We start from the raw sequence: 21,671 nt of genomic DNA, 5'->3' as shown, positions 1-21,671 counted from the left end.
AATATATATATAGTAGGGCTGTCCCTGAATAAAAGAAATCTTGGATGGATGTAAAAACAGACTTTGTTTACTTGCTGTTTGAGGCACCGAGTTTATATAGCCCTTATATATACTACGGCTGACGCCATTAGGTCGACTGGTCGATTGTTTGGTAGATAGGCTGTTGGTCGTCCGAGAGTTGTGAGCTAAGACAATTAGAAATACTATCAGATCCCCAAATGGGCACATTTCTAAGATGAATTTTGTGCGCAGGCCAGGTAGCCTAGGCCTACTTCTATATGCGTAATCAGGTGCACGTCCTTACTCAATATTGACAGGAGTATTCCAAGCAAAAGACAACTCATAAATTGACAATTGGAATGAAATAAACCCCCCAAAATTCTCACAAGTGTAGCCTAGGTTGTGCGCTCTGCAAACAACGTGTCCACTCCTACAATGACAACGGTAAGACTGTAATAATGATATATTGAATGCATTAACAGAAATTACCATAACCAAACGCACATTATAGATTAGAAATTATGGTAATTAATTGTAAAATTACTACTGGTGATACTGGTGTGCCATCCCCGCGGCCTCCACAATGGATTAGTCCACTCAGACAGGTATGAATCAGACAGGTGTCTTGTGGGCCATACATTTTTTTGTATATATTTGCCAACTGCTGGACTAAAAAAATCTTGGTCGACCAACAGTCTATCGACCAAACAATCGACCAGTCGACTAAATGGGGTCAGGCTTAAAATATACATATTTTTATTTTTACCCATTTATTTTTTACTAAATTAAATAATGGTTTTATTATACCTACAGAACAAGTTGGGTTAAAATGTTATCAATCTTTCTTTCTTTCCTATCCTGTATTTCCTATATTTTTTCATCAATATGCAAATAGCCTTTGCACCTGCCTGTCTTACTCTGCACCAGTGATAGTCACTGCGAAGCTTGAGAGCTGCATGTGGCTTTCAGGAACTTAACTGGCGGCTCACAAAAATATATGATTTATTTAGTAGGGGGTCCACGCCCAGCGGCTCATGTTTGAGGGGCCCTTCGTACACTACAGTAGCCGGCCCTGTTTGGGTCAGGGAGCTAGAGGTTTACGTAGCAGGTATGCATAGGCTGTTAAGAGCCTGTATACATCCTAGACATGCAGCTTTCAGACTGTATACCTACATGTGTAACTACTCTGTCACACATCAAGGTTTCTGGTGAACAAAACAAGTCTACAGTCCAACATCCACAAACACCTGTTGGACCAACAGCTATCAGACTTAAATCTCAGTCTCAAGGTAGCTTATACAGTAGAAAACAAAGACTCCTGGCTACTAAAATAACCTTCCATGCTCCCCTCCAAAAGGAAAAAAAACACCTGGAATGAGATAAAGACAGTATCTGGCTTAACTTACAGTGAGGACATGGTCTGGGCCTGGCTATGGGAAACAAGGGACTATTACCATATTAACAAAATCAAGCCATGGTAAAAACCTGCTGTCCATTTGTAAAAAAAAATCCTATCTGCTGATTCATATCCTCGCAACAGTGTAACTACCCACCAGTAGCCAAAATCTCTCTCCCTTGAACTTTAACCAGGAAAAAGATCCAAAATCTCTCTCCCTTGAACTTTAACCAGGAAAAAGATCCAAAAATGATTATTGACAAACATCTGGTAACAATTGCTGACCAATGGGGTTGCAGGAGATGCAGTGGATTGTGGTATGTTTTCTGTATGTTCAGGTCTAGACAGGTCTGCGCAATGTGTCCTCCAATGTTTTCCATGCATTCTTCTTGGATGGAAAGACAGAATGGACAGCTATGGGGAGAAAGCCCACTATCACTTCACAGAGTAGCAAGGGGAGAGAGATAGCATACTGCCTCCATACTTTTACTTGAGGATATGTTAGTGATATACGATGATATGTTTGTATAGGTGTAACAGTGTAGGTTCCATCCCTCTCTTCGCCCCAACCCGGACTCGAACCAGGGACCCTTGCACACATCAACAACTGACACCCACCGAAGCATCGTTACCCATCGCGCCACAAATGCCGCGGCCCTTGCAACACAAGGGGAAACCCTACTTCAAGTCTCAGAGCGAGTGACATCACTGATTGAAATGCTATTAGCGCGCACCACCGCTAACTAACTAGCCATTTCACATCGGTTACATAGGGGCAAGTACTGCATATCTAAACACATCAAACTGAACCAGGTCAGGTCAAACGCGGTCGAAGTAACTACACCTCTGAACATGACCGTAGCAGACTAGTAAATGGTCTAAAATCCCCTTTTGATGTCTGTTCCAGACATATTCCTGCTTCTTTTAAACTTGTTCCAAATCTCTTGGCCAAACAAGTAGCATACCCATGAATGACTAAAGTTGGCTAAGTGTACTGTACTCAGAATTGGAGTTAAGTCTATAGATAAGACCTAGTCAAATACAGCACATTGGACAGGAGGAATTCTTATTTGTGCCAGGAGAAATTGGTGCAAGTGTTATTACTCTTAGACTGGAAAAGCATTAGACTAAGAGATGTGTTACTGCTTGATGTGTACAAATGAATTAATCTACATTATGCATCCCTTTGGACTTTCCAAGTAAGTCTGACTTGATACTACAGGCCCCTCATAAAAACTCACATCCAGACTTGCATATCACTAAGTGGAAAGGTTATGTCTATATGGACATTCCTTTGTCAGCTATGAGTTACACCCTCATCATTTTAACACTATTTAAAGCGGCAATCAGAAGTTGAAATAATAACAAAGGAGCTCCATGCCCCTGTTTTGGTAAAAAGCTGAGGGATGGGGCTGGAGAAATGCAATCACTCTCAAATTTATAGACAGAGCTATGGATACAAGGACTGACCATTCATGATATTAATAGTATAGTTTTAACCATGTCTTTAGGCTGAATAAGTTTTTGTGTACTTTTACTTTGTTTACAAACATATCTATTTTGGGTTCTGATGTGGTATGACAGCTCATGATGCATTTACAAGTTATATTCTTCAAGTATCAATGGGTACATATCAGTAATTGAAGTCCAACATTGGATGTAGCAACAGCTGATTGCCCCTTTAATGTGCCTTCTTTTGTTAGACTTTATTCAACCAGAAAGACCAAGTCTCCGATAAACTATACATTTTTAAGTAAACTAAAATCTGTATTTATGACAATATCAAAAGAATAAGCAATCATTCGTTTACAGTTCACATCTCAATTGGTCATAACGACAATATTGTTAAAACTGCATCAGCAAGAAAGCAATGTTTGTAAACACTTAAGGATAAAGAAGGCGTAAAGTGCTTACCTAAAGACAAAGTCCAGTCTTCTTGTGGCAGACACCACACAACTCCAAGTGGTCTATGCGTGGTGCAACGCGAACTCATAAAGTTTTACTTTTGTTTCATATAGTTTAGCATTATATTGTATAGTTTCATTCTTGCCAAAACGTCTCCATTGCACAACTCCAGTTCAGTTCTGTACACCTCGCTCAGGCTCAACCCTCTCCGGGCAAAACACTGCAGCGCGAGTGCTAACTTCTAGATCACATGACCAGTTCTGCAACGTCTTCATGCGCTGATGGGGACACAAACCTACTATTTATTCTTCATGTACTGTAGGCCTATAAACATACAATTATTCCACAGTTCCTTAGATTGATTCATTTTTCAATATAGTGGGAGATTAGAACATCTGCAGGACATTGGTGTAAAATGCTGAACCAAAACACCCCCCAAAGACTTTCAATCAAAAGTAGCCTACTGTGCCAAATACATGACAATCACTACAATGTATAACTCAGCTACCCTATGTCCATAAGCCTTATTCAACCTTTGTCCACATGAATTTCTTCCTTTGGTGTTCTCACCCTGCCGATTTTCCAATGAACACTTGTCAGGTGTAAAAGAGGTCTTCTGAACTCAATGGGTCTTTCCTGGATAAATAAAGCTTAAATAAAAAATACAATCACAATAATAACAATGTAGAAACTATTGTACTGTATGTAAATCTGTTTATTGCAAGAAGACCCCTGGGAGCAAAATATGACCGAATCCCTCCTAAACACAGAGTACTAAGAGAGGCAACGTTAACCAGAGGCCCTCACGAAAGAAAATGAGGATTTACAAACAATTCCAAAGACATGACTGTAAAATGATATTGGTTCTTGTTGGAACCTATTAGGGAAGTAGGCCTACATTCTAAATACTGTATTGTTTCAAATAAATATGCTTGTCGTAAGTTATTTAAACACCGTTTATAATAGCCTATATTCCCTTTTGATATGAACAGTATAATAACAGAATCAAAACAGAGCCTTTTGATCATGAAATACCTTAATTCAAATGTACACACGAAAATAATTAGACTTATTATGAAGAGACATGCAGACTAACAGAAAATTCCTCTTTCATTCACTTAAAACTACCCAAACTGTTTTCTATGTGCCAAAAACAATAATCTTATTGTTTTACTCCCCCTAATTGAAAATGTACAAATACAACACACTGAGTCTGAGGACCATTCATGTGGCTACAAAGCATCAAAAAGATAGCGGACTGGTCCTTTAATCTGGTAACCATGGCAATCCTCATAAAAGTAAGCCATAGTAGACATTCCCAGTTAGCACATCTCCACTGTTGGTTTGAACACATGCTGTGGATACAAAGCACTGATACAAAGTGGCAATACTGTTGTTGACAAAATATGTTACTGTTTTGGCTCAAACACATTAACACATCCACAATTGTTGTTGGTTTGAGGCCTTAACTGAATACATGAACCTGTATTCACAAAACGTTTCAGAGTATATGTGCTGATTTAAGATCTGGTGGGTCTGTTAATTCATAATGAATAAGATTATTTGGACAGCTGGGACCTGATCCTAGATTAGCACTTCTACTCTGAGAATCTGTGAATACGGGGCCTGGGATATTACAAGAGTTTAAGAAGCACTGTTTAAAGAATACATGTGTTGTGCGAGAGTGAAAGGTTTGCTTGCTAGAAACTGTAGAAACTGACACCGTTATTACTAAGAGATATCAAATCTAATTCAATGGCTCCCAAATGAAACTTAAGTGAATGCCTTCTGGTGGCTAAACCAGTCTAGTTAATGTGCCATGTACTGCATCTGCCAAAGTGTTCATATTTACAACAAATGCTGCAATATATACTATTTGAAATAAGAACTATATAAAACTTAGAAATGATAAAGTTCTATATTCTTAAATATAAACAACATAGTCATTTTTCCAGTATTTTGATTATATAATTGGTACACTGAATCTCAATAACATAGAAAGAACATAAAGCATTCCATTTACAACTGGATCCACATTTCTTCTGATACCGATAGAGCAGACATGATCTGTGAATAGATGAATCCATAAATAAATAAATCATGATTATGTCTGCTCATTAACAATATTTTCCATGGTCCTCCCCCACCCCCACCCACAGGCACACATGCGTGGTGCAGACACACACACAGACAACGCAAACACACACACACACACACTTCAATCCAGCTTTAACTCGACAGTGTACTTTCATACATCACCTACTATTCGAAAAATACTTATTTTCCTTAAGTAGAAATGTTGTACTCGAACTGAGTAGAACATATTCTACTATTGCGTAGAAAGTATTCTACAAGATTCTATAGCCTAAAAGGGTCCTAAAGTTCAGTAGTTACAGTTACATACAACTAGATGCTGTACAACAGAAACAGATTATATAACGTATCTCTATTCAATAAAGTGACAGTGCTGGAACTCCAGGGATATCCCTTATTTACAATAATTTTGGGATAAATTAGGAAGAATATACAGCACCTGTAAAACGTTTGGACACACCTACTCATTCAAGGGTTTTTTTCTACATTGCATAATAATAGTGAAGATATCAAAACTATGAAATACATATATGGAATCATGTAGCAGCCAAAAAAGGGATAAACAAATCAAAATATATTTTAGATTCTTCAAAGTAGCCACCCTTTGCCTTGATGACAGCTTTGACACTCTTGGCATTCTCTCAACCAGCTTCATGAGGAATGCTTTTCCAACAGTCTTGAAGGAGTTCCCACATATGCTGAGCACTTGTTGGCTGCTTTTCCTTCACTCTGCGGTCCAACTCATCCCAAACCATCTCAATTGGGTTGAGGTCAGGTGATTGTGTAGGCCAGGTCATCTGAGGCAGCACTCCATCACTCTCCTTCTTGGTCAAATAGTCCTTACAAAGCCTGGAGGTGTTTTTGGTCATTGTCCTGTTGAAAAACAAATTATAGTCCCACTAAGCGTGAACCAGATGGGATGGCGTATCGCTGCAGAATGCTGTGGTAGTCATGCTGGTTAAGTGTGCCTTGAATTCTAAATAAATCACAGACAGTGTCACCAGCAAAGCACCCCCACACCATCACACCTCCTACTTCATGCTTCATGGTGGGAACCAAACAAGCAGAGATCATCCATTAACCTACTCTGCATCTCACAAAAACACGGCAGTTGGAACCAAAAATCTGACATTTGGACTCATCAGACCAAATGACAGATTTCCACCAGTCTAATGTCCATTGCTTGTGTTTCTTGGCCCAAGCAAGTGTCTTCTTCTTATTGGTGTCCTTTAGTAGTGGTTTCTTTGCAGCAATTCGACCATGAAGGCCTGATTCATGCAGTCTCCTCTGAACAGTTGATGTTGAGATGTGTCTGTTACTTGAACTCTGTGAGAGCATTTATTTGGGCTGCAATTTCTGAGGCTGGTAACTCTAATGAACTTATCCTCTGCAGCAGAGGAAACTCTGGGTCTTCCTTTCCTGTGGCGGGCCTCATGAGAGCCAGTTTCATCATAGCGCTTGACGGTTTTTTGCAACTGCACTTGAAGAAACTTTCAAAGTTCTTGAAATTTTCCGGATTGACTGACCTTCATGTCTTATAGTAATGATGGACTGTTGTTTCTCTTTGCTTATTTGAGCCGTTATTGCCATAATATGGACTTGGTCATTTACCAAATAGGGACATCTTTTGTATACCACTACTACCTTGTCACAACACAATTGATTGGCTCAAACGCATTAGGAAGGAAAGAAATTCCACAAATTAACTTTTAACAAGGCACACCTGTTAATTGTAATGCATTCCAGTTAACTACCTCATGAAGCTGGTTGAGAGAATGCCAAGACTGTGCAAAGCTGTCATTAAGGTAAAGGGTGGCTATTTGAAGTATCTCAAATATAAAATATATTTTGATTTATTTAACACTTTTTTGGTTACTACATGATTCCATATGTGTTATTTCATAGTTTTGATCCCTGGAATGAGCAGCTGTGTCCAAACTTTTGACTGGTACTCCCACATATATTTGGATATATTTGGAGAGAAAGTAACTCAAGAGAAACTGTACTGTACATAAATATTTCTTACTGCAAATAGAATAGATTAATATGAACTCTCCCTGACAGCACAAAGCTAAAGGAATAGACTCACGATTAGCATGTCATGCTATCTTACACTTTGCGAGAAGAAATGGCTGGCATGAGAGCATCACTGTTTGGTCAAGTCACTACAGTGCACTCAGTTTAAACAAAAATATCCTCCTCCTCTTCTTTGATTCTTGCCGCTTCACCGAACGGTTTAAAAACCAGACCAGTCTAAGTGAGAGCGATATGTCAATACACTTCTCCATGTCAATATTCTCTTCAAATATTTACAGCCAGCACACATGGAATCCTGTCACACATCCATCTTAACTTAAAACACCTTAAACAATATGTATAATATTTATATCCAAACATGTACAAAGAGTAAGAAAATAACACAATCCTATTGGCTATCAATCGCCATTAGCCAATCATTTTCTCTCAGTCAGTTAGCAGCTTATACATCGACGTCGATGATAATACAGTTTAGTTTATCCAAACCAATGTCTTCAGTTTCCCTGGCAACAGAAAGCTAACAGGAAGCAGTCACTACTACTTGGTTGACCTTTGACCTCATCATGTTCCAATGGGACTTTCTCTTACATCTTCTCTTCTCCAGCCAAAACCAGACGAACGCAAATCTCTGTTCATCTTTCGCTTGTATTGCACCAAAGATAAATTAAACAACTATTATTTCAAGATAAAAATCCACTCGAGGGTGGGGCGAGCAGACAAGGAGCAAAGACCTGTGGCAAAGACATCCTCCGGGAGCGAAAGCAGGAGGAAGAGGAGGAGGAAGAGTACGAGGATCAGAGGATCTCGCGACACATGGGCAGGTTGACGAAGATGAAGACGTTGAACTCGATGAGGACGGAGAAACAGACGAAGACGGCATACATGAGGAGACAGGTCAGACCCAGTCGACGGTCCAGAGTCCATTTGTTTAAGTGGACGCCCAGCACCTGAGGACAGAGGAAGAGAGGAGGAGGGAAAGGAGAGATTAAATTTGATTTTGAGTTAACATAGTACACTACATTTCTGTGTGCTTCATAGATAGACCATAGAGAGTGATAGGTTGTTGGAGGTATTCTAGGTAGGTCACAGGTGAAAACATTAGCACAACACACTGGTTTATAGACAGTTGTTTTAAAATAAAGTTGAAGCTAGTATTGGGGTTAGGCTGATCCGAGTACAGCCTGTACTCACTGTGAGGAACACTGAGGCCAAGAGCAGCGCAACAGAGAAGATCAATCCTCTACTGTTCAGAGAGATCTGAAGAGGACACAGAAACATGATTAGCTCTAAGCCTGTCTCCAATGTTGGGCAATAGTAGAAAAGATAACATGGGTAATAGTAGGAATACTCACAGTTGATCCATAGTCAATGCAGAGGGTCTGTAAAAGCCAGGGCAGGCCAAGGCCCACCAGAATATCAAACACATTGCTACCAATAGAGTTAGAGATGGCCATGTCTCCCAGACCTAGACAGAAGAGGAAAATCTATCATAATACATTGTATTATAACACCGTACTTGGTGTGTGCAGTACCGTAGTTCAACAGCTCTGTGTAACTTCATAAAAGACACGTGTTGTGGAGTTGGTTCTGATGGAGTGGTCTCTCTGTGTCTCTCTCCCTACAGTACCTTGGCGTGCCACGATGAGGCTGGCCATGCAGTCTGGAACACTAGTCCCCGCCGCCAGGAACGTGATGCCCATGATGACATCAGGGATGCCAAGCGTGTACCCAATCACAGTCACCTATAGTTTATGACAACATGGCAGTCGTACCATTAGAATTGTAACCAAGGCTAGAATGGAACTGTCACACAGCATGTCAATTACCAGACCTCAACACTGTAATCCCGTTTGAGAGGACAGCTGGAGCCAAGGCTAATATGACATTTAGTAAATAAAGGTTAAATAAGAACTCACCATCCAGACCATAATGTAGGAGAAGCCAGCTATCCACATGGTGGAGGTGACGAAGGAGACCATGAACCATCTCTCCCAGCGTGGCTTGGCACAGTTCGGGATGGTGAAGAAGAGGAGCAGGCACAGAGGCCAGCACAGCAGCCACTTCATCTTGTTACACACACCCGCTGGAGGAGACGGAGTGGGACAGAGAGAGAGAGAGAGAGAGAGAGACAGAGACAGAGACAGAGAGAGAGACAGAGACAGAGAGAGAGAGAGAGAGAGAATATTTTATATTTTTTATAATTGAATTGAGAGAGAGAGAGTGAATGAGACAGAAACAGAGAGAGAGAGAAAGAGAAGGGGATTGGAAGAGAGAAAATGAGCGTCAGTGAATTGAAATATGTAAAACATAGAATAAAGAAAATAGACATATAAGATGATCACACACCTGGTGGTCTGTGAGGGACCAGAGGTCCTTCGTTCTCGTCCTCTTCCTCCTCTCCTCCGTCGTTCTCATTATTATCATTATCCTCGTTCTCGTTTTCCGTCTCATTCCCCGACTCCAGGACCCCCTGACCAAGGCATCTCCCGTTCAGCCCTCTCTCGGCCCCGCCCGTCCTGCCGTTCTCCAGACCCCGCTTCTCCGGAGCCCTGGCGGCTGCAGAGTCTGAGTCTCCGTTGGTGATGTGTTGGTTGACCCTGGTCTCACTGGTGTTGATCACCCTCTGTCTCTGCACACACATACACACAATACTGAGTCAATGAGAGAGAGATTGAGTGTGTGTGTGTGTGTGTGTGTGTGTGTGTGTGTGTGTGTGTGTGTGTGTGTGTGTGTGTGTGTGTGTGTGTGTGTGTGTGTGTGTGTGTGTGTGTGTGTGTGTACAGACATGTGTGTGTGGAGGGTGGGGTGTAAATGTCAAATTCATACAGTACATGTGTATGTGTGTGTGTGTGTGTGAATGTCTGTGTTACCCTAATCTTACCTCATTGATGAGCATGCGTGAAGCCATGGCTAATCGTGTCCTGGGGGAGAAGTGGCTGGTGATCATGATCCTCATGCCAGCCTCAGAGAAGGACAGCTGGTGGGGGTAGGCTGACAGTAGCTCATCCACCATCAGCACACTGGGCTTACACTGGAAGTTAGCTATGGGGACAGACACAAAATGGCCACCTGGTTACTTCTTCTCTAATAGTTTCTCAATGAGAGAAGGACAGCTGGTGGGGGTAGGCTGACAGTAGCTCATCTACCATCAGCACACTGGAAGTTAGCTATGGGTAGTCACAAAATGGCTACTGTTACCACTAACAGACTGGTGACACAAGAAACTCATACATACACGTGTGTACCTTCCACTGAGTGCCTTAAAGGGATTCTTCAGGATTTTGGCAATGAAGCCCTTGATCGACTTCCCCAGAGTCAGATGAACTGTGTCCAGTATGAAGGAAGTTGGAGGTAGTTTCACGAGCCAATGCTAACTAGCGTTAGCGCAATGAGCTAACACTAGTTAGCAATTGCGCTAGCACTAGTTAGCAACTTCCTTCAAACTGGACGCAGTGACATAAAAATGGTATCCATGAGTTCATCTGACTATGGGGAAGTAGATAAAGGGCCTCGCCAAAACCCTGAAGTAACTGAAACTGAGATACTACAATAGTTCCTTTTTCAGTGGAACCACCACAACTATCAAAATAATTTCAAGGTAAACTGTATTTCTCTGTATTGTACCACAGAAGGTCACAGTTTATTTGGATAGCTCAGATACTCATACCATCAACAAACTATCTGTGATAAGCAACTTGCTAAGGTTATGGTTAGGTTTAGAATAAGAGTTAGGGTAAAGGGTTAAGGTTAGTAGATAGTTAGTTGAACAGTTAGTGATAGTCTGTAGATATACTATCCAAGTAAAGTGTTGCCCCACAGAAGCCTGATAATGCGATGTCATATCTGTGTGCCACCAGGGTAGGTACCTTTCTTCAGCAGGACGGCAGTGGCGTCACAGGTGACATTGTCCTCCAGGTCAGTGCTGCCCGTCAGACCGTTGGCCAGACTCACGGAGCTCTTCTTCCGCCGGTCAAAGTAGCGTCTCGCTCTGCCGTTAAACCTACATACACAAGTGATGAAAATTCAGTTCAGAGATAATGAGAATTGAGTAGAAAGAGTTTACATAAGTATGCAGACTTTCCTGTGAGTAACAGTGTAATACATTTGCCTCAATGTACAGTATCTTTTATTTTATTTATTTATTTCACCTTTATTTAACCAGGTAGGCAAGTTGAGAACAAGTTCTCATTTACAACTGCGACCTGGCCAAGATAAAGCAAAGCAGTTCGACACATACAACAACACAGAGTTACACATGGAGTAAAACAAACATACGGTCAATAATATAGTAGAAAAATAAGTCCGTATACAATGTGAGCAAATGAGGTGAGATAAGGGAGGTAAAGGCAAAAAAAAGGCCATGGTGGCGAAGTACATACAATATAGCAAGTAAAACACTGGAATGGTAGATTTGCAGTGGAAGAAAGTGCAAAGTAGAAATATAAATAATGGGGTGCAAAGGAGCTAAATAAATAAATACAGTAGGGGAAGAGGTAGTTGTTTGGGCTAAATTATAGATGGGCTATGTACAGGTGCAGTGATCTGTGAGCTGCTCTGACAGCTGGTGCTTAAAGCTAGTGAGCTAGATAAGTGTTTCCAGTTTCAGAGATTTTTGTAGTTCGTTCCAGTCATTGGCAGCAGAGAACTAAATGACTGAATAGCGCTTGGTCCAGATGGGAAGTGTGTGTGTTCCTGGTGTGTGATGATGTGACTGCCAGATGATGCTCATACTCACTTCATGATTAGAATGTAAAAGAGGTACATCACGTTCAGGACTAGAGACTCCCACCTTGAATACAATATAGAATAGAATGAATCCAACTTTATTGTCCATGTGAACAACGGAAGTGTCTTCTGCTCTGTTCTTAGAGCACCCCCCCCCCACATCACACATACAGTTGAGACGAGCACAGGTGAATCTAATTCAAAACACACCACCGCAGAGACTTATCAACTGATTATCAACCAACTGAATATCAAGAGAAATGCATTTTTACATACCATGTAACCTCCCCGTCGTAGATAAACTGCGAGGAGAAAGAGAGGGATTGATCATATTTAGGGAAAGGGAGAGACGTAATAACACAATCTCCCTGCATTTCCTATACTGATTATTAAAGCAACGCTATGTCTATCTTGACCACCAGAGGGTACGCCAACACCAGAGCTTTCCTCCATGACAGAACCAGGACAAAAACACCTGTTACTCAACATCTGATTCATTACAGTCTAACTTAGCCAATGTCAAGTGGAAAAATACAGTACTTCTCTTTCTGCGGATGTATGTGCTGTGTCATCATGCTTCATGCTAAAAGGCTAACATATACCCAGAACTGAAGATTATCCAGTGAGTCATTGGCATTTCATACTACTATTATCCAGACAGTAGAGTCAAAGGCATGTTATAATTCCAGGTTGGCATTTATTGACATGAATCTTGTTCTGGAGGCAGCTCTGCAGAGTGGTCACTAGCTGGCACAGCCATGAAGACATAAAATCTGATTTTAAACCTAACCCTAACCTTAACCACACTGCTAACCCTTAATGCCTAACCCTAACCTTAAATTAAGACCAAAAATATCATTTTTAATTTCATGTATTTTTACAATACAGACCACTTTGACTTTGCAGCTGGCCCATCTAGGGGAGAGATCGACATTTACTGGGGGGCTGGTCCAACTCAAAAAAATGCATCCCCTCCCCACAATAGCCTATTTATTTATAGTTTTTTAGGCTAATTCCTAAAATAATAATTGTCCACCTCATGGTCAGAGATTTGAGCTCTAAATGCATCAGGGCATTGCATGCATAGGCCTTTAGACTTAATATCCCCACTTTATTTTAAGAATGTGAAATGTCAGACTAATAGTGGAGAGAATTATTTATTTAAGCTTTTATCACATTCCCAGTGGGTCAGACGTTTACATACACTCAATTAGTATTTGATAGCATTGCCTTTAAATTGTTTAACTTGGGTCAAACGTTTCGGGTAGCCTTCCACAAGCTTCCCACAATAAGTTGGGTGAATTTTGGCCCATTCGTCCTGACAGAACTGGTGTAACTGAGTCAGGTTTGTGGGCCTCCTTGCTCACACACACTTTTTCAGTTCTGATCACAAATTTTCTATAGGATTGAGGTCAGGGCTTTGTGATGGCCACTCCAATACCTTGACTTTGTTGTCCTTAAGCCATTTTGCCACAACTTTGGAAGTATGCTTGGGGTCATTGTCCATTTGGAAGACCCATTTGTGACCAAGCTTTAACTTTCTGATGCCATCTATTTTGTGAAGTGCACCAGTCCCTCCTGCAGCAAAGCACCCCCACAACATGATGCTGCCACCCCCGTGCTTCATGGTTTGGATGGTGTTCTTCAGCTTGCAAGCATCCCCCTTTATCCTCCAAACATAACGATGGTCATTATGGCCAAACAGTTCTATTTTTGTTTCATCAGACCAGAGGACATTTCTCCAAAAGTACGATCTTTGTCCCCATGTGCAGTTGCAAACTGTAATCTGGCTTTTTTTATGGCGGTTTTGGAGCAGTGGCTTTTTCCTTGCTGAGTGGCCTTTCAGGTTATATCGATATAGGACTCGTTTTACTGTGGATATAGATACTTTTGTACATGTTTCCTCCATCTTCACAAGGTCCTTTGCTGTTGCTCTGGGATTGATTTGCACCTTTCACACAAAAGTATGTTCATCTCTAGGAGACAGAACGTGTCTCCTTCCTGAGCGGTATGACTGCTGCGTGGTCCCATGGTGTTAATACTTGTGTACTATTGTTTGTACAGATGAACGTGGTACCTTCAGGCATTTGGAAATTGCTCCCAAGGATGAGTCAGACTTGTGGAGGTCTGCAATTTATTTTCTGAGGTCTTGGCTGATTTCTTTTGATGTTCCCATGATGTCCAGCAAAGAGACTCTGAGTTTGAAGGTAGGCCTTGAAATACATCCACAGGTACACCTCCAATTGACTCAAATGATGTCAATTAGCCTATCAGAAGCTTCTAAAGCTTTTCCAAGCTGTTTAAAGGCACAGTCAACTTAGTGTATGTGAACTTCTGACCCACTGGAATTGTGATACTGTGAATTATAAGTGAAATAATCTGTCTGTAAACAATTGTTGGAAAAATTACTTGTGTCATGCACAAGGTAGACGTCCTAACCGACTTGCCAAATCTATAGTATGTTAACAAGAAATTTGTGGAGTGGTTGAAAAACGAGTTTTAATGACTCCAACCTAAGTGTATGTAATCTTCCGACTGTATATATATAGCCTTTATAAAGGAAGAGAAGCTTAGGCAAAGCCCTAGAGAGATAGAGATATGCCATTGCATGCTATGACACCGACATGCATTTCTTCATGTCCGATGGCTACTGCGTCTGCTATACATATATAGGAGTACAGAAGGGGGCTAATTCGTACATTTTAGATCAGACTCTTTTGTATAACGATAAGCATTAGATTATAGGAGTAACTCTGGTAGGCCTGAAACAGACTTCCTCAGCTCAAGTCAGTCGTAGTGCCGTGGCGCACTGCCTTCATATCATCGGCCGGCACTAGCTAAAGCTTAATAATAGCCACACCAAACCTTCACCAATGTTTTTTTAACTTTATTCGGTTAATGTCAAAAGTCAGTCAAGCCATTGTTTATAGGGAAAATACGAGCAGAAGAGGGAATGTAAACCAGGGAAAAAACTCACTACCCTCCCAGTAAATGTTCGTCTGTCCCTAGCGGACATCGCTCAGTTCTGCCTCCAGGGCAAAATTCATGACAATAAACGTCAACCTACATTCCAATAATACCATGTATGGAGGGTCAGTTCAGTTCAGATGTCCTTTATCTACATCAGTCAGACCCAGTGTTGTGTTTAATTGGGAGGAGTGATGCGTGATGAGTCTGTCTGCACATCAGAGCAGGGTTCTCAGACAGACTGGTCCAGCTGATGCTCACTCACTCACTCACTCACTCACTCACTCACTCACTCACTCACTCACTCACTCACTCACTCACTCACTCACTCACTCACTCACTCACTCACTCACTCACTCACTCACTCACTCACTCACTCACTCACTCACTCACTCAGGGAGAACTCAGGCAGGGAGAACTCAGGCAGGGAGAACTCAGGCAGGGAGAACTCAGGTGTTGGCACGCTGTTGTGTGTGTGTGTGTGTGTGTGTGTGTGTGTGTGTGTGTGTGTGTGTGTGTGTGTGTGTGTGTGTGTGTGTGTGTGTGTGTGTGTGTAGTTGGCCACTTACTGCAATGAGGGCTGCGATAGAGAGCGTGTAGTAGGCGGAGTCTCTGAGTAGTGTCCAATGGGAGAGCTTCACAGCCTAGAGACAGATGGAGAGAAGACAAACAGGTCACAAACAAAAGACACAGCATTATCACACTGATGAACTGCAGTCAAGCATACCCTCATGACAGCGCTTTGTATTCCCGGCGGTTCGACGCAAACAATAACGATTATAGCTCCAGCTCCCTCATAAGCATACCGAGACCCACGAAGAGCTCTTGAGTTGACCTGAATAGATCCCACTACGTACAAAGGACAAGCAGGCAGTGCTCACCTACTCCAAAAAGGTGGCGGTGTATCCATTGATTTTACATAATGATATGCAGCGCAGGCAGCCTACCACACAGTGACTAATGCGTTATAGAGCCTGGATTTAGCATGCAAATCAACCCACACACACTACTACAGCAAAATACATATCTTCCTTAGAGAAACACAGTCAAGCCCTAGCCTGGTCCTGTTTGTGCTGTAGAGCAAACTCCTATAGTCATGTCATGCTAGACAGCACCAACAAATCTGGGATCAGGCTATCCAAAATGTAAAGCTCATAATGTCTTCCTATGAGAAACACGTAGCCAAAGTCTGGTCCCAGATCTGTTTGCGCTGTATAGCCACAATAGACCATACAAGTTAGCAAGATGGAAGAAACTGATCTCTACTAGACAAATAATAGTGAGGAGTATTAAGATGACTTTACAGTAATACACTGTATTCCTGGCAGTATTAAGATGACTTGACAGTAATACACTATTGCCAGGCAGTATTAAGATGACTTGACAGTAATACACTGTTTCCTGACAGTATCAAGATGACTTGACAGTAATACACTGTTTCCTGGCAGTATTAAGATGACTTGACAGTAATACACTGTTTCCTGGCAGTATTAAGATGACTTGACAGTAATACACTGTTTCCTGGCAGTATTAAGATGACTTGACAGTAATACACTGTTTCCTGGCAGTATTAAGATGACTTGACAGTAATACACTGTTTCCTGGCAGTATTAAGATGACTTGACAGTAATACACTGTTTCCTGACAGTATTAAGATGACTTGACAGTAATACACTGTTTCCTAGCAGTATTAAGATGACTTCACAGTAATACACTGTTTCCTGGCAATATTAAGATGACTTGACAGTAATACACTGTATTCCTGGCAGTATTAAGATGACTTGACAGTAATACACTGTTTCCTGGCAATATTAAGATGACTTGACAGTAATACACTGTTTCCTGGCAGTATTAAGATGACTTGACAGTAATACACTGTTTGCTGGCAGTATTAAGATGACTTTACAGTAATACACTGTTTCCTAGGAGTATTAATATGACTTGACAGTAATACACTGTTTCCTGTCAGTATTAAGATGACTTGACAGTAATACACTGTTTCCTGGCAGTATTAAGATGACTTCACAGTAATACACTGTTTCCTGGCAATATTAAGATGACTTGACAGTAATACACTGTATTCCTGGCAGTATTAAGATGACTTGACAGTAATACACTATTGCCAGGCAGTATCAAGATGACTTGACAGTAATACACTGTTTCCTGGCAGTATTAAGATGACTTGACAGTAATACACTGTTTCCTGGCAGTATTAAGATGACTTCACAGTAATACACTGTTTCCTGGCAGTATTAAGATGACTTCACAGTAATACACTGTTTCCTGACAGTATTAAGATGACTTGACAGTAATACACTGTTTCCTGGCAGTATTAAGATGACTTCACAGTAATACACTGTTTCCTGGCAATATTAAGATGACTTGACAGTAATACACTGTATTCCTGGCAGTATTAAGATGACTTGACAGTAATACACTATTGCCAGGCAGTATTAAGATGACTTGACAGTAATACACTGTTTCCTGACAGTATCAAGATGACTTGACAGTAATACACTGTTTCCTGGCAGTATTAAGATGACTTGACAGTAATACACTGTTTCCTGGCAGTTTTAAGATGACTTCACAGTAATACACTGTTTCCTGGCAGTATTAAGATGACTTGACAATAATACACTGTTTCCTGGCAATATTAAGATGACTTGACAGTAATACACTGTTTCCTGGCAGTATTAAGATGACTTGACAGTAATACACTGTTTCCTGGCAGTATTAAGATGACTTTACAGTAATACACTGTTTCCTAGGAGTATTAAGATGACTTGACAGTAATACACTGTTTCCTGGCAGTATTAAGATGACTTGACAGTAATACACTGTTTCCTGGCAGTATTAAGATGACTTGACAGTAATACACTGCCTCCTGGCAGTATTAAGATGACTTGACAGTAATACACTGTTTCCTGGCAGTATTAAGATGACTTGACAGTAATACACTGTTTCCTAGGAGTATTAAGATGACTTTACAGTAATACACTGTTTCCTGGCAGTATTAAGATGACTTGACAGTAATACACTGTTTCCTGGCAGTATTAAGATGACTTCACAGTAATACACTGTTTCCTGGCAATATTAAGATGACTTGACAGTAACACACTGTTTCCTGGCAGTATTAAGATGACCTGACAGTAATACACTGTTTCCTGGCAGTATTAAGATGACTTTACAGTAATACACTATTTCCTAGGAGTATTAAGATGACTTGACAGTAATAGACTGTTTCCTGGCAGTATTAAGATTACTTTACAGTGATACACTGTTTCCTGGCAGTAGGCCTTTACTTCCTTACATAATGGACAATCTCAGATCAAATCCCTATAATGTTATGTTATGTCAGATGATTTCAGGCTTGGCACGGCATGGTGCAGGGATCTGGACAGGGAGAATACATGTTACAGTAGACCAGTAAGGCAGGCTATGGCTGTACAGATGTGATACTGTAACTGTGGTCAGTTCATCATCAAAATGTATGGTGCACTGTACAGGCAAATGTATATGTACTCAATTTGTATACAGTATGGAGAATATATGTTGTTATGGATATTCTTGCACAATATATATGGACACTGTATGTAGCCTATATTTATATCTATAAATCTGTATTCTGTAGATATATGTATGTACTGTATATATGCTACGCTGTATTGAGATATACAAGCAAGTCAAAATACCAAGAACTCATTCAGAAACCACGTTTTTCTAAAACGACATAACAGTATGACATGATACCTGGCCAGCAAAGATTCCACACACTCCGATGATGCAGAGGATGTTGAAGACTGCTGATCCCACAATGGTCCCCACACCCACATCTCCTTTAGTGATGAAGACCCCTGCGGCGAGGACACACATGTACACACAGTATGACACGGCACTTTGTCCTTTTTTAACATGCAGTCTACTCCGACAGATTCTGACGTCTCTAGTCTTAGCGGCGCTGTGTGTGTGTGTGTGTGTGTGTGTGTGTGTGTGTGTGTGTGTGTGTGCGTGCGTGCGTGCGTGCGTGCGTGCGTGCGTGCGTGCGTGCGTGCGTGCGTGCGTGCGTGCGTGCGTGCGTGTGTAGTGGCCCAGGATGACTGGATGTGATACATTGACAGTGGGATCAAACAACTGCCCCCGGCTGTCACAACACATATAAACAGCTCAGCCACGTCAAAGGGTTAAATTAAACTACAGAGTCTTGTTCTAAAACCTTCTCTGTTTACAGTGAATACAACAGTCTGCTTCTAATCTACAGTGTTATCAAAAGCGCCAATCTAAAATACTGACGTCAGCGCACTGCTTCTCATCAGCTTCTCATCAATGTTCATTTCAACTCTATTAATTGGATTAACATGTAATATGTTGTTAATCCCTATACAGGTTCCTCTTCTACTGGTGTGTAGTGTGTGTGTGTGTGTGTGTGTGTGTGTGTGTGTGTGTGTGTGTGTGTGTGTGTGTGTCTGTGTCCATGCTAGTGAGTAAGTATGTGTATTGCATGTGTGTGTGTTTGTGTTACCTATGACAGAGGTGAAGAGTTCAGGGGCGGAGCTTCCAGCTGCCATAAAGGTTGCCCCTGCTACATCCTCACTGAGATGAAGACGCTAGAGAGAGAGAAGAAAGAGAGAGAGAGAAGAAAGACAGAGAGAGAGAAGAAAGACAGAGAGAGAGAAAAGAGAGACAGAAAGAGAACGAGAGGGAGAGAGAGCGATAAAGACAGATAGAAAGAGAATGAGGGAGAGAGAGAGAGAGCGAGAGAGAGAGAGAAGAAAGAGAGATAGAAAGAGAACAAGAGGGAGAGAGAGAGAGATAAAGAGAGATAGAAAGAGAATGAGGGAGAGAGAGAAAAAGAGAGAAAGAGCAAGAGAAAGAACGAGAGAGAGCGAGAGAATGAGAGAGAAAGAGAGAGAGAGAGAGAGAGAAAGAGAGTGTGAGAGAGAGAGAGAGAGAGAGAGAAAGAGAGTGTGAGAGAGGTAATAGATAGACAAAGGCAGAAGTTGAGACTTGTCAACAGAAGCTTCACAGTATATAAGTGTAACACTGTAATAAGATGGAAGTGGCACAGGATCCAACATGTCATTGAGAAGAATACCACAGCCTAACCCTTGACCCTGAACTGAACTGCGACCCTAACACACAGAAGGACAAACAGCAACATAAGCACCACTTATCCACATCCTGTTAAGCTGCATCCCAAATTGCACCCTATTCCCTATATAGTGCACTACCTTTGACCAGGGCCCATAGGTTAGTAAACTACATATGGAATAGGTTGCCTTTTGGGATACAGACTCTGTCTTTGTCCATACATACCTCACATATCTTCTCCAGCGAAGGGACAAAGTAATCGTCACAAACCAAGGCCAGGGCAATGAACATATACATGGCCTAAAAGGAAATAGACACAGAGAGGAAAGAAAACAGGGGGGTGTTCATTGAGTAATAATTGGGGTGGACAATTTCCTATTCTTCTTGACTTTTGTATCTATTCTCAATGCTTTTCTATCTGAACATTCTGTAATATTGCGTAACATTCTGTAAACAGTATACTCTCCTGAACAGACCCGAGTAAATATGTTAGAGACACATGGATGGAAACCACCATCTGAATTTCATAAGAACACACTGTAGATGATGTGTCAGTGATATTGGACTAAACATGGCTTTATACATGCTGATGGCTAGCCAACAACCTAACTGCAAAGCCCGCCAAATCATAATATCCAAATCTGGTTTACTATAATACAAAAATCACTGGTACACTAATATCCTTCAAAACAAAAAGACAGACAGAATTAGTTTACCCCCACAGCCACACAGAGACAGAGGGAGAGAGAGGGAGAGAGGGAGAGAGAGAGTGCGAGAAAGAAAAAGAGAGAAAGAAAAAGAGAGAGGAAGAGAGAGAGGGAGAGAGAAAGAAAAAGAAAGAAAGAAAAAAAAAGAGAGAGAGAGGTAATACAGGACAGAGGGAAAGAGAGCGAAAGAGAGAGAGACAGATAGACAGACAGAGAGAGAAACAGACAGGCAGAGAGAGGAAGAGATCATAGACACCACACCATGGTTGAATAAAAACACAGGTAAAGAAAACCCTTCAACCCTGTCACAGTGCCATTAGCCTCTGTCTCCATCAATGGGCCTGACCAGGTAGGAGGGGTGGGGTGGGGTGGATTTGTTAATTTGGTGAATCAGGGGTCAGAGGTAAAGTACAATCCCTGTTAGAGATTTTAATCTGGGTGTGGAATCACATGGGGTTGAGATCAATGTTAGAGACAACAACAGATGGCAGTTAACAGAGTTGTAATACTGTGGCAGTATTATGAAGTCCCGTTATGACAGGGCAGAGTGTGTTTTTGTGTGTGTGTGTGTGTGTGTATGTGGGTGGGTGGTTTTTTTAGACACAGCATCGTCTCTGTGCTGTCTCTGTTTTTAGACACAGCAGCTTGTTGCTGTTGCCGGTTGGTTGAGTAAGAGTTTTTGATTGGTTGAGTTTTTTTGGGGAACAAGGGAATTCCAAGAAATGACATGATCTTTTCATAGCGGACTAATC

The 21,671-nt window shown here is 41.3% G+C and overlaps 2 protein-coding genes across 3 annotated transcripts in view; both read right to left on the bottom strand.

The window, feature by feature from the left end:
* Window positions 1-3,523, bottom strand: part of LOC106586723 (ras and Rab interactor 2) — a 48,537-nt gene extending 45,014 nt beyond the window's left edge. For both annotated transcript variants that reach the window (XM_014174293.2, XM_014174302.2), the window contains exon 1: window positions 3,311-3,523. The gene's annotated coding sequence lies outside the window, so the exon portion shown is untranslated. The remainder of the gene's footprint in view (window positions 1-3,310) is intronic.
* A 3,703-nt stretch (window positions 3,524-7,226) lies between these two features.
* Window positions 7,227-21,671, bottom strand: part of LOC106586478 (sodium/potassium/calcium exchanger 3) — a 66,653-nt gene continuing 52,208 nt past the window's right edge. Inside the window, exons 4-17 of the mRNA XM_045707069.1 lie at window positions 20,438-20,512; window positions 19,644-19,728; window positions 18,875-18,978; window positions 15,694-15,768; window positions 12,434-12,459; window positions 12,168-12,221; window positions 11,299-11,432; window positions 10,314-10,474; window positions 9,779-10,061; window positions 9,349-9,515; window positions 9,060-9,174; window positions 8,785-8,897; window positions 8,624-8,689; window positions 7,227-8,379 (exon numbers count right to left, since the gene is read on the bottom strand). Of these exons, the coding sequence (XP_045563025.1) occupies window positions 8,227-8,379; window positions 8,624-8,689; window positions 8,785-8,897; window positions 9,060-9,174; window positions 9,349-9,515; window positions 9,779-10,061; window positions 10,314-10,474; window positions 11,299-11,432; window positions 12,168-12,221; window positions 12,434-12,459; window positions 15,694-15,768; window positions 18,875-18,978; window positions 19,644-19,728; window positions 20,438-20,512 (1,611 nt within the window). The 3' untranslated portion in view covers window positions 7,227-8,226. The remainder of the gene's footprint in view (window positions 8,380-8,623; window positions 8,690-8,784; window positions 8,898-9,059; window positions 9,175-9,348; window positions 9,516-9,778; window positions 10,062-10,313; window positions 10,475-11,298; window positions 11,433-12,167; window positions 12,222-12,433; window positions 12,460-15,693; window positions 15,769-18,874; window positions 18,979-19,643; window positions 19,729-20,437; window positions 20,513-21,671) is intronic.

Source organism: Salmo salar, chromosome ssa02, assembly GCF_905237065.1.
Source record: "Salmo salar chromosome ssa02, Ssal_v3.1, whole genome shotgun sequence".
In the NCBI taxonomy this organism is placed as follows: domain Eukaryota; kingdom Metazoa; phylum Chordata; class Actinopteri; order Salmoniformes; family Salmonidae; genus Salmo; species Salmo salar.
Note: the sequence above shows the minus strand (reverse complement) of the source record. Positions and strands in the feature narration are given on the sequence as shown.